The sequence below is a fragment of the Podarcis muralis genome, chromosome 7 (assembly GCF_964188315.1).
Source record: "Podarcis muralis chromosome 7, rPodMur119.hap1.1, whole genome shotgun sequence".
NCBI lineage: Eukaryota > Metazoa > Chordata > Lepidosauria > Squamata > Lacertidae > Podarcis > Podarcis muralis.
In genome coordinates this window covers 5,379,157-5,392,914 of record NC_135661.1, presented here as the reverse complement: position 1 = coordinate 5,392,914, position 13,758 = coordinate 5,379,157, and the positions used below count along the sequence as shown (strand labels likewise).

General features: G+C 48.9%; 1 protein-coding gene across 1 annotated transcript in view; it reads right to left on the bottom strand.

Moving 5' to 3' along the window:
- Positions 1-13,758, bottom strand: part of IGSF21 (immunoglobin superfamily member 21) — a 251,973-nt gene that overhangs the window by 107,003 nt on the left and 131,212 nt on the right. Inside the window, exon 3 of the mRNA XM_028741566.2 lies at positions 7,827-7,948. Within this exon, the coding sequence (XP_028597399.1) occupies positions 7,827-7,948 (122 nt within the window). The remainder of the gene's footprint in view (positions 1-7,826; positions 7,949-13,758) is intronic.

The window sequence follows — 13,758 nt, the reverse complement described above, 5'->3', positions numbered from 1 at the left end:
GGCAGTGATGGAGGAAGCTAGGGGCAGTAATGGTCTAAAGGTAAAGGTAAAGGGACCCCTGACCATTAGGTCCGGTCATGACCGACTCTGGGGTTGCGGCGCTCATCTCGCTTAATTGGCCAAGGGAGCTGGCGTACAGCTTCCGGGTCATGTGGCCAGCATGACTAAGTCGCTTCTGGCAAACCAGAGCAGCACACGGAAATGCCATTTTCCTTCTCGTTGGAGCGGTACCTTTTTCTACTTGCACTTTGATGTGTTTTCAAACTGCTAGGTTAGCAGGAGCAGGGACTGAGCAACGGGAGCTCACCACGTCGCGGGGATTCGAACTGCCGACCTTCTGATCAGGAAGTCCTAGGCTCTGTGGCTTAACCCACAGCGCCACCTGTGTCCCTTAGTAATGGTCTTGTGAGGGTCTAGTTCAGGGCTGAGGAACTTGGAGGGCCACAGGTTTCCCAACACTGCAATATGGTCACATGGGTGATCCTGTTGGAATTCCTGCTCCATGATTGCAGTCATAGAATTGTTGTCTTTCACATCACGGTGTATGTTTTGACTCCACAGAGTGCGAAGTGATGGAGACAGGATGTTTGTGTTTCTGTGTTCCGTGTAGTGGGACTATTGTCCTTTGGTCTTTTTCTCTTTGCTCTCTGATGCTAGAGAGAGAGGGAGCCATGTTGCAGTGCTCCGTGTGTGTTTATATGTAAATAAAGTAGATTAGCCAAAATGCTGAGTTGCTGAGGTGTGTCACGTGCATGCTGAGCAAACTCTGCGGATCCCTAAGTGTGCCGGTGTCAGTTGGCATCAGTCGCTGGGATGTTCAGGATGAAGAAAGCTTTTGAAGCTCCCGAAAAATCAACCAGGAGGGAGAGAACTCCTGACAGATCCTAGCCAATCAGGGATCATAAATCATCTGGGTTACATGTGCTTTTCCCCTCAAAACAAACAAACCAAAAACCACCCCAAGGGGGAGTGCCTATAAGATTTTGAGGAAGGATTTCATTAAATTGAAGCTTCTCCATTCAGCTCTGTCCTAGAATGTACAGAGTCTGGCGAAAATATATCAGAGCACATTAAAAAGTGATGTCCTATGGGGGGGGGGTGAGGAATCCAAGGGGTTTCAGTAACATCACAAAGCAGGTTGAAAGGTTCACCCAAGTTTGCACACTCTTCTGAAACGGTTGTGTTGGCCTACCAAAGGTATCCTGCTAATGTGGAGTTTGTAGCACCCTAAAGACAAAGACATCTATTATAGCATAAGCTCTCCTGGACTCAAGTCCACTTCATCAAATGCACGAAACGCTAATGTCACTTGTCGGGTGTATAACAGCCAGGTCAAATGGCCGTGGGAGGCAAAGAACTGTAGCCTGTGACAATTCAATTAGAGCTGAAACGCATGCAAGATGAGCACGGGGGCCCTTCACCAACGCAGCATCATTGCCCTTGAACAATGATGGCCACTCCAGGGAGCATCCTGGCAAAATGGACAGAAGCTGTCATTGGGGCTGACCACATAGCCTCAGAGGTGTCTCATCCTGGGGTCATGGGGAAAGAGGGTGTCAAGACCCATTCCTATCTTTGCCGCAAGGTCCCCGCCTCCAGCATTTGAGAGGACCAAAGTGGAGCTTCTGAACCACCGAGAACAAGAAGTCCTCCCACACTTTGGTGCTGATTGGATCCAATCAGAGGGAAAGGAGGCAAGTCGGCTACAGGGGAGAGTCGGCTGGAACTATCAAGGCAAGTTTTTCCACCTGCCTTGCCTGCCCGCCCCCTGCCTGGGACCCTTATAAGGAAAAGATTCTGCTTAAATGTTGTTTTTTGTCTTCCCTTAAACTTTTTTTTTTTGGTAGGGGATTGTTATGTACTGAGTTGAATAGGATCCAAAAGGCAGCCGTCTGATTGGTCCTAGAACAATAGGATTCAGAATGCAGCAGTCTGATTGGTCCTAGAACAATAGGGTCCAGAATGCAGCAGTCTGATTGGTTCACAGGAGCCACCCAATCCAGCTCCAGGTGGAAGTGAATCCGCAACCTGATTGGCCTACAGGTGAATCCCAGAATTAGCCAATCACGTGGGGCCGATTGTGTAAATAATGTATTTAAAGCACACATTCTGGGGGAACTTCCATTCCTCCTCACCACTATGAGCTGAATAAAGAGCATGAAATCCACTCTCGACTCTGAGTATATTTCAGGGATGTTCTGTGCCTTTTAGACAGGAACACAGATATGTTTGGTTTTCGATGCCGTTAAAAGGTTTTGACCCTGTATCATTGTTTGTATTTGTGTTACTGCATTTGCATGCATCTGTTTATTCCTGTGAGCCTCTTTGGGGCTGAAAGGCAGCATACACACACACACACACACACACACACACACACACGTATATGTATATCTTCTTCTTCTTTGGCAATCACTAGTAGCCGACCTAGCAGTTCGAAAGCACCTCCGGGTGCAAGTAGATAAATAGGGACCGCTTACCAGCGGGAAGGTAAATGGCGTTTCCGTGTGCGGCTCTGGCTCGCCAGATGCAGCTTTGTCACGCTGGCCACGTGACCCGGAAGTGTCTCCGGACAGCGCTGGCCCCCGGCCTCTTGAGTGAGATGGGCGCACAACCCCAGAGTCTGTCAAGACTGGCCCGTACGGGCAGGGGTACCTTTACCTTTAGTAGCCGAGTAAGATTGTCTTCCATAAACATGGTTGTAACAATGAGTGACTGTGGAGGCCAATTCTGGACCCACACGTCCTTCCACAGTGGGGACATTGGTTCCTGGCCAGGAGTTGATCATGGTGTGGATTTGGCAAGCGTGCCTTCCTCTTAGCACATTTCTCCCTTGCGTTCTGAGTTTGAGTGCCTTCGAAGTCCATAACACCTTGGTAAAGGCTGTTCTCCAACTGGAGTGCTTGCAGGTTTCCATGTGCCGGTTCATGACAAGGGCCTTCCAGATTTCACGATCCTGCCCCCATCACCATTTGCCGATCGCCATGGGACTTTGGGGGTTTGGGTTGGGTTTTTGGAAGACGCCTGTGCGTGAATTTGTTTTATGTGTGTAGATCAGTGCATGCTGAGCAATGCACAATCTTCACAGGAGGGCTCTGTTCCGATGGCATGAGTAGTCACGACGAATTGGTAGATCCTATCTGCTGCAGCCTTCATCCACCTTCACAGCCATTGTAACATACCACTGATGATGATCACTTGCTGGATCATCACCTTGTTGTGGTGAGTGGGCTTGCATGTTCCTATGACCCTTGTGAGCGAAGCCATCGGGAATCTCGTCACCCAAGGCGGTAAGGTCAAAGGGAAGGAGCTAGACAAAGAATGATCCAAGAAGTCCTCAACGGCAGAACAGGCGGATAAATACTGGTATATATGCCAGTTACATAACGTAGGAGTGAAGACCAGCTCCTAGGGTGCCTCTGGAGAAGGGGCACTGGAGGAACTCAAAGGAGATGTTGTTCTGTATGCTCCAGAGCTAAGTACCGTATTTTTCGCTCTATAACACGCTCCCAACCATAACACGCACATAGTTTTTAGAGGAGGAAAACAAGAAAAAAAATATTCTAAACAAAACAGTGGATGTATGATTTTTGTGGTTCATGCTGTGGCCACAGACATGTGATCTAACGATGAGTTTGGGGTAGCCCAATGCAAAAATCCTGAGGATCCATGTAGATCCGTGCTTTGTAACCACGTGAATGAAGGAACTGTCAGTAATGTATGGTATCTCCAATACAGTGATGAAGGAAGAGGGGGGGAGCTCGCACTTGTCCTAGGCAAAGCAGCCAACTCCTATAGGCCTAGGTGCCTTCACCCCCTCCATTAAATATTTGAGGGAGTCATCCTCCCCCCATGCTGATGGGCATTGCCATTCATATAAGGTACCAGTGTGCATGCACTTTGTCTTGAGATCATTGCAGTCTGTGAGATGGGGCTTACCTGTACCTGCCCCCCCCCCCCAATATTTTATTGAAATTGGAAGAGGGAGGGAGGGAGGGAGGGAGGGAAGAGAGATGGAGAGCTCACATTTGTCCTAGGCAAAGCAGCTAACTCCTATGGGCCTAGGTGCCTTCACCCCCCCCATTAAATATTTGAGGGAGTCACCCCCCATCCCTCATTGTGGTATGTGAGTGGGGCTTACCTGGCTGTCCCCTCAATATTTTTTGAAGCTGGAAGAGGGAGGGAGGGAGGGAGGGAGGGAGGGAAGGAAGAGAGAGGGGGAACTCACATTTGTGCAGCTGCCTTGCCTCGAACTGAAGCAAAAAGAGGAGGAGATGCAGGGACACGAGCCTTGTAAGCTGCTTTGTTTGAATTTACTGGTGAGGTGCTGGGGGAGGGACGGAAGGGGATGCCCTCTTTGTCCCTCCTTCCAGCTCATTGTAAAGAAAGCAGAGTAAGAGCCACTTACATGTGTGTAAGGGAGAGCCATAGAGCAGGCAGACACTGAGAAAAAGAGGCTGTCTCCCTTCTCCCACCTTGGCTTTTACAGCTGCAGGCAGCTCTTGCCGGCTTCCAAGCTGCCTCCCTTCTCCCACCTCGCTAAAAAGCCATAGAGCAGGCAGACAGGAGGGAGAGAGGCTGTCTCCCTTCTCCCACCTTGGCTTTTACAGCTGCAGGCAGCTCTTGCCGGCTTCCAAGCTGCCTCCCTTCTCCCACCTCGCTAAAAAGCCATAGAGCAGGCAGACAGGAGGGAGAGAGGCTGTCTCCCTTCTCCCACCTTGGCTTTTACGGCTGCAGGCAGCTCTTGCCGGCTTCCAAGCTGCCTCCCTTCTCCCACCTCGCTAAAAAGCCATAGAGCAGGCAGACAGGAGGGAGAGAGGCTGTCTCCCTTCTCCCACCTTGGCTTTTACAGCTGCAGGCAGCTCTTGCCGGCTTCCAAGCTGCCTCCCTTCTCCCACCTCGCTAAAAAGCCATAGAGCAGGCAGACAGGAGGGAGAGAGGCTGTCTCCCTTCTCCCACCTTGGCTTTTACGGCTGCAGGCAGCTCTTGCCGGCTTCCAAGCTGCCTCCCTTCTCCCACCTCGCTAAAAAGCCATAGAGCAGGCAGACAGGAGGGAGAGAGGCTGTCTCCCTTCTCCCACCTTGGCTTTTACGGCTGCAGGCAGCTCTTGCCGGCTTCCAAGCTGCCTCCCTTCTCCCACCTCGCTAAAAAGCCATAGAGCAGGCAGACAGGAGGGAGAGAGGCTGTCTCCCTTCTCCCACCTTGGCTTTTACAGCTGCAGGCAGCTCTTGCCGGCTTCCAAGCTGCCTCCCTTCTCCCACCTCGCTAAAAAGCCATAGAGCAGGCAGACAGGAGGGAGAGAGGCTGTCTCCCTTCTCCCACCTTGGCTTTTACAGCTGCAGGCAGCTCTTGCCGGCTTCCAAGCTGCCTCCCTTCTCCCACCTCGCCAAAAAGCCATAGAGCAGGCAGACAGGAGGGAGAGAGGCTGTCTCCCTTCTCCCACCTTGGCTTTTACAGCTGCAGGCAGCTCTTGCCGGCTTCCAAGCTGCCTCCCTTCTCCCACCTTGCTAAAAAGCCATAGAGCAGGCAGACAGGAGGGAGAGAGGCTGTCTCCCTTCTCCCACCTTGGCTTTTACAGCTGCAGGCAGCTCTTGCCGGCTTCCAAGCTGCCTCCCTTCTCCCACCTTGCTAAAAAGCCATAGAGCAGGCAGACAGGAGGGAGAGAGGCTGTCTCCCGACACTCAGCTGTTGCTCAGCTGTTGCCGGCTTCTCAGGGAGCCAAGCGGAGGAAAAGAGGCTGCCGAACAGCCAGCAAGAGCGGCTCCTCCTGCCTGCATTCGCTCCATAACACGCACACACATTTCCCTTTACTTTTTAAGGGGGGAAAACTGCGTGTTATGGTGCGAAAAGTACGGTATTTAGGAAACACCAAAAACACATGTTTCAAGAGAATGGTGTGTATGTTCTGTCCCGTATTTTGTTTTTTTTTTTTTTAATAATTTTTATTAGTTTTCCAAACATATATTATACACAAACAACAAAACAAAACAAAACATACACACAAATAAACATGTATAATTTCATAAACTCATTTTCCTTCACCTTATTTCCCGGACTTCCCCATACCTCCCTTTTTCTGCATCCTTATTTTTCCCTTATATCAGCAACCCTTCATTTAATTAATTAATTCATCTTCATTGTAATTCCCTTAAATTTGTGGTATACAGCTGCAATTCTCTGTTTCTTAACACCATAGCATCTCAGCACTCCTCAATATTACAACAATTTTTAAGATATATTTTAAATTTCTTCCAGTCTTCTTCCACTGTCTCACTCCCCTGGTCTCGGATTCTGCCGGTCATTTCTGCCATTCCCATGTAGTCGATCACCTTCGCTTGCCATTCTTCCAGAGTAGGTAGCTGCTGCGTCTTCCAATACTTTGCCAGGAGAATTCTTGCTGCTGTGGTAGCATACATAAAGAAAGTTCTGTCCTTCCTTGGCACCAATTGGCCCACCATGCCCAGAAGAAACGCCTCTGGTTTTTTAGAAAATGTCCATTTAAGGACCTTTTTGATTTCATTATAGATCATTTCCCAGTAGGCTTTAATCTTCGGGCAGGTCCACCAAAGGTGATAGAAAGTACCCTCAGTCTCATTACATTTCCAACATTTGTTATTGGGCAAATGGTAAATTTTTGCAAGTTTGACTGGGGTCATGTACCATCTATAGATCATTTTCATTATGTTTTCTCTTAAAGCATTACAAGCCGTAAATCTCACACCAGTGTTCCATAACCTTTCCCAGTCATCAAACATAATATCATGACCTATATCTTGTGCCCATTTGATCATGACCGATTTTACTGTTTCATCTTTTTGAGAAGTTAGCTCAAATGCACATAAATGTATCAAACAAATGTTGGAAATGTAAGGACTATGAGGAGTCATTCTATCCTATGTGGTGGGCCTGCAGGAAGTCAAAGGCCTTTACGGACATGAGATATAATGAAATTAAGAAACATTTTGAAGTGACTTTCCCCAAGATCCCAGAATCCTTCCTGCTGAGGATATTAAGACAGCAAAATCCCAAAGGAAGCCTCAAGGGTATTTATGTATGTGACTACAGTGGCAAAGATTCCCTATGCACAGAAATAGAAGGAAAAGAGAATACTCTCAAAGGAAGAATGGTTGATGAAAATCTTGGAATACGCAGAGATGGCAAAACTGACTGCACTTAGAATCCTTTAAAGAAGACTGAAAACCATTTCTAATTTATATAAAAAGTTATTTACCATATGCAAAAGCCGCAGTGGGGTTTGAAGTGTAAGAAAACAGCAGAATATATTAAGAAACATGTTAGAGAGGAGGAAATTAGATAAAACGGAACCTTAAACTGCAACTGTATGCAATTTGAGTTGTAAACATTGATGACGGGTGAGCGGGGAGTCGCTGGTTTTGTTGAACTGGAATATAATTGCTGAGTAACAAATGTAACTTTATGGAAAGAAGAATAAAATATTATTGAAAAGAAAGGCAACACATGGAGATCTCCCCTGATTGTTGCAATGCAACCCTATTTATTGGTATTGTATACTTGCACAATTATCGTATAATCTTAGAAGGGGCCATGGATCTGAGGGAACATGGCTGTGACTGCCACAAATTTGCCACTAGGGCACTGTCTGGGCTCTGCTGCTCAAGTGGGCAGTGGGGTGGTCAGCACAGTGTGGGCACGTCAGCAGACCGAACTAGACACTAGGCCAATGTGCCGACGCAGCAAAGACTTCCTTCCTGGACCTCAGGAAGCAGGAGTGACTTCAGTGCCTGGAGGCGAGATATGTGGCGTTGCCCGCCATTACCAGCCTAGAAATGACATTGACAGCGACTTACCGCACCGTGGACTGGTACACCAGGTCCTCCCTCTTACGGTAGTTCTCCATGTGCGACTGGTTGGTGGAGAACATCGCGTCAAAGGTGAAGATCTTCTGTTTGATGGTGCCACCATCCGTCACCTGCCAAGGGGAAAGGAACGCAGTTGGAGGGGGTCCAGAACAGGAAAGCAACTAACAGGCTTCTAATGCAACTCTTTGGAAAAGGGCAAGTTATTTGATGAATCATGGAAGTTTAGAGTTGGGTCCCCCAAAGGTCATCTAGTCCAACCCACTGTGGAGCAGGAGGCTTCCTTCTTCCCTTCCTCCCTTCCAGGAATCAGTTACCCAGCTGATATGGCTTTGCAGCCAGGCCCGTTATCCCATCTTCCTCCCTGCAGAGGAGCAGCTGGAAAACTGTTGCACTGCTAACTTGTTCTGCCAGGGTGATGGCATGGAAGGTAAGGACTCTCAGACTGCAGAGACTAGCGGTTAGAGTATCTGAGTGTGACATGGGACATCAGGGTTCGAATCCCTGCTGGCGCTGAAGCTTGCTGTGCAGCCTTGGGTCCAGTCACTCTCTCTCAGCCCACAGGGATTAAATGAGGAGTCCGGACCAGGACCTAGGAGACCAGGGTTTGAATCCTGCCCCCCCCCCCCACTGTCACAAAGCTTATTGCACGGACCTTGGTGCAAGCCACTATCTCTCAGCCTAACCTACCTCACAGGGTTGTTTTGAGGATTAAATGGGTAGGGGGAGAAGCACCACCTTGAACTCCTTGGGGGAGAGGTGGAACATAAATGCAACAAACAGTATTAATAACAAAACAGCCACCTCATTTAATTCTTATTTCTCTCTCTTTCTCTCAGACCAGACAGAAACTTCAACGTTGCCCCCCCCCCCCCGTTTCCACCCTTCAGCCAAAAGATTAGAAAACATTATTCTCCCTCTCCTTCTCTGCTTAGCTGCAGTTAGGGCATGTTTAAAGATAAATTAGTACAAACGTGGCGAGAAAAAGGAATTACCCAGGGAATATTTTTCCCCTCTAAAAAAAGAAGAAGAAGAAAAGATATATATTTGAAAAAGGGAAGGGGGAAAAAACACAAGGAAAGAAAGCAGCCCACTTTGATCCGCGAGCTTCAGCAATCGCCATTCAAAGATCGGCAGCAGGGGAGATGAAACCAGAAAACTTGCCGGAGGGCCTGGAGGAAGGCGAGGGAAGGAGGCTGGGCCACCGCCGAGCTCTGAAGATCAGGCCGTAGCTTTTAAAGTCTTAGCAAGCATCAGGGGGGCAGCAAGACTTCAGATCTTGCTTGGTTATTTATCTCCTGCACATTTGAGCACACATTTTTGCAGGGTTGCATTTCTCCCCCCCCCCCGCTCTTACCATTATACATTATCTTGTGAAACACACACACACACACACACACACACACACACACACACACACACCCCATAACCTTGTGATGGATTCTGAGGGCACAGCTAGCTACAGGTCTAATCTGCTTTCACAGCCCCTCCATTCTGTTTGCACTGAACTGCAGACCCTCCAAGTGTCCCTATTCTCCAGGGGACACCCCTGATTTAGAAAAGCCACCCCAGTTTCTGATTTGATCCTGGAATGTCCCACTTTTCCTTAGGCTGTCCCTATTTTCATTGGAGAAATGTTGGAGGGTATGATGCTATCCAAACCCCCCCCCCAAGCTGTCTGAAGGCAACCCTGTATGTTTAATGTTTTATTATGTTTTGATACATGTTGGAAGCCCCCCAGAGTGGCTGGGGCAACCCAGTCAGATGTGTGAGGTATAAATAGTAAAATTATCATTACGGAATGGGACGTCCCTATTTTCATCGGAGAAATGTGAAAAGGGTATGGAACAGAGGTGGTTTGGTCCAGTTTCCAGCCATGCAGGTGAGAATTCTGGGCCTGGAAACATGGAAACCTTCGGCCAATCAGAACAGACAACTCCATACCCTCCCATATTTCTTCAATGAAAATAGAGACACCCTATTCCATCATCTGAGACGTGGTTGGCACTGTGGTCTAAACCACAGAGCCTAGGGCTTGCTGATCAGAAGGCCAGCGGTTTGAATCCCCGCAACGGGGTGAGCTCCCATTGCTCGCTCCCTGCTCCTGCCAATATAGCAGTTCAAAAGCACGTCAAAGTGCAAGTAGATAAATAGGTACCGCTCTGGCAGGAAGGTAAACGCCATTTCCGTGCACTGCTCTGGTTCGCCAGAAGCGGCTTAGTCATGCTGGCCACATGACCCGCAAGCTGTACGCCAGCTCCCTCAGCCAGTAAAGCGAGATGAGCGCCACAACCCCAGAGTCGGCCGCGACTGGACCTAACGGTCAGCGGTCCCTTTACCTTTAAGTTTCAGTTAAGTCTGCTGCAACTGGATTTCTTATGAACAGTGCCAATCCTGAACATATTGGATTTGTTACCATTATGCTCATTTGCCTTGAGTAGCAGTAAAGCTCTGCTGGATGAAATACAATTGCCTCTGGTCTATTTGGGGGGATCCTGCAACATGTTCAAGTTTTTATTCTGCCAACTATACATTGGAGTTCTGCTCTGGTTCAATATTGAGTGGAATTTCCGTAACAAGAGGATGTTGGACTAGATGGGCCAGTGGCTGGATCCAGCAGCAGGGCTCTTGTGGAGAGCTGTGCCGCAGAGGCCAAGGGAACCAGGGCAGGTCATAAGGCTTTCCCCAGCCACCCAGATAGTCTGGACTACAACTCCCTGGGGCTGATGGGAGATGGAGACCAAAGTGCAGTTTGTCCCTGCAGGAGGCAGTGATGGTCACCAGCTCAGACTGTTTTTGAAAAGAGGACTAGGCAAATCCATAGAGGCTATGGATGGCTACAAGTCCTGATGGCTGTGCTCTACCTCCTGGGGCAACAGCAGGAATGCTTCTGGAGGCAGTTGATAGATACTGCAGAATGGCAAAGGGCTCTTGTGCTTGGGTCCTGCCTGTGGGCCTCCTATTGGGGCATCTGGGTGGCCCCTGTGGGAACAGGAGACGGGACTAGATGGGCCATTGGCCTGATCCAGCAGGCTTTTCTTGAATTCTTATGTCCCAGCTCTAGCCTTCCTAACCAGAGAGAATGGACAAAATGTTCTCTGTGGCTGCCATGGATATCCTGGTTTCCCTGGCAGGGGAGAGAGAGAGAGAGAGAGAGAGAGAGAGAGAGGGAGAGAGAGAGAGAGAGAGAGAGAGACAGAGGGAGAGAGAGAGAGAGAGAGAGAGATCACCTATTTTATAAGGGCCTCCCTGGATCAAACGTTCCCCTCTCCTCCACGGAGGCTGCTCCCATCCAAGTTGCGCCTCGTCTTGGAGATAATGCACGACAAGGCGCGAATCTGCTAATGAAATAACGCACCTGGAGGCAGTGTCAAAATGTCTCTTCCAAGGGAAATGTGAAAATGCAGATGGTGCTAATAAACTCCAGAAGCAATGTCTGGGGAATAAATAAATAAATACGTGGAGAGACGGCATTATTGGCACGTGATGGGAGAGGAGGAAGGGAAAGGAAGGGGGGTTAACTTTATGCCGCTCCTGGCTTCCCCCTAAATCATCCTGGTAACTGTAGTTTGCAAAGGATGCTGAGAGTTGTTAGGACACCCCTATTCCCGTTACAAAGTTACAAATCCCAGAGTGGCTTCACAATCAACCCCTCTACCCAGGGAACACTGGAAACAACAGAGGGTCTCCAAACAACTCTCAACACCCTCAACAAACTATAGTTCCCAGGATATTTTGGTGAGTCATAACTGTTATAATTGGAACAACAGTACTGTAAATATTGTAGACAACATGATAGCCACCAGTGCTGTGCAGTCAGTGGACTAGAGGGACTAGGCTAGTCTTTTAAATGTTCCCCTGGAGCCTCCTTTCCAAAGCCCAGGAAGCTTTTGCTTGGCTTAGGGAGGGAGGCGCGATGCTCTGATGCAGAGCTTTCCGGACTTTTCATGTTGGTTACACACTTTTTAGACATCCATCATTTCGCAACATGATAATTCAGTTTCACTAACAAAACGGAAGTTGAACTAACCCCTTTCTGGCCCTGGGAGGAGAACGGGGAGCGTTTGCACGACCCACCTACACACTGCAGCTGGCACACTAATGTGTCGCAACACACAGTTTGGAAAGCTCTCCTTCTTGGAGGGAGGCAGGAGGGCTCCAGCATCCTGTTAGAGACCTGGTGCTTCCTTCCTAAAGCCCAGGAAGGTTTTGCCAGGCTTAAGGAGGGAGGCATGAAGCTCAGGCACACAACATCGGTCCTCCCACTGCTCTCCCAAGCTGGTGCCTCTAACCATAACTGTTCCCCTATGAAAAATTTCACTGCACCGCACTGATAACCACCTGTAGCTATTTGTGAGGGATGTGATACCTAAGTAGCAGTCAAGTACAATATTCCTTGTTTTCCTAGAGTGGACATGCGGAGGAATGTTTGGACCAGCCGGTTGCAAGATTCCTGACCTCCTGGCTGGGAGGTCCGTTCTTAACCTGAAACTGTTCTTAACCTGAAGCACCACTTTAGGTAATGGGTCCTCCCGCTGCGCCGCCGGAGCACAATTTCTGTTCTCATCCTGAAGCAAAGTTCTTAACCCGAGGTACTATTTCTGGGTTAGCGGAGTCTGTAACCTGAAGCGTATGTAACCTGAAGCGTCTGTAACCCGAGGTACCACTGTAGAATATCCCTATTTCCTTCAGAGAAATGTTGGAGGTTATGGAAGAAGATCCCTGCTCCTGAATTAGACAAATGGCCCATCTAGTCCAGCGTAACGCAAAAGGACAAAGCATGCTGCACACGCCCCTCTCTTTGACTTCCTTCGTCATTGGAGCAGCTTTTTAGCAAGAGCAACAGAGGACACTGGGATTATCCCCATATGGGATAGATCCACATGTACTGTATATACTTCGTAACTAAATATGCCTTCAGGGATCCAACTGTGAACTGAACGTGTGAGTAAACTTCTTTTATATAAGAAGTTTTATATACCTTGCTTTTATATGCTTTACACAAGATTGTGGTGTGTTCATTCTTTTAAGAGGGATAAAAGGGAACTTACCAGGTACATACAATTCAATACTGAATTGTGTGATAGTGAGAGACCTACACAAGCCTGCAACCAGTTATCCGCTGTGTGTTTAAAAAAGGGAATGTGAAACTCTGCTAAGTAAAGGAACTTGTTAGGAAGGATATTAATAAACAATATATCCTCTCCTGCCTCCCCAAAGAGTCCCACAACTTGGAGAATGGAGCAATCTTTCTTCCTGCCTCTCAGTGGTGCAGCGCATGCCAGGGCTGCCTGGGGCAGGCATGTAGGGTGTGCCCTGGCGGGGGTCAGGATGCAGGGGTCGCCCTCCTGGGTGCCACAGTTCAGGGCAGGAGAGGGGTGGGGAAGCTGCTGCCCACTCTCCTCCTGCTCACAGACTTGACCCGGGGGCCAGAGCTGAACCAGGCACAAGCACCGCAGCCAAGGCACAGCTCCTTCTGGCGCGGAGCCAGGCCCTGTTGAAGGAGCCTGCTGTGGGGGCGCCTGTTTGCGCCCCCTCTCAAAATTGCAGCTGGGGCCATGACACCCCCTGCACCCCCCACGCTATGCCTCTGCTGCTTCTCCATAGGACAGGACCCGAACCCAAGGCTTCAAATGGCAGGAAAGGAGATTCCGACTAAACATTCAAGAGAAGTTGTTGATGGTAAGAGCTGGTGGACAGTGGACAGACTCCTTTGGAAGGTGACAGACTCTCCTTCCTTGGAGGTTTTTAAGCAGAGGTTGACTGGCCATCTGTCAAGGATGCTTTGGTTGAGATTCCTGCATTGCAGGGGGTTGTATGAGACGACCTTCGGTGGTAACCCGCCTCCCCAACCCTACAATTCTGTGATACTATGAAATTTATTATGCAGATGTCAGTTGTCATGGCAGCCAGAAAAATAAAT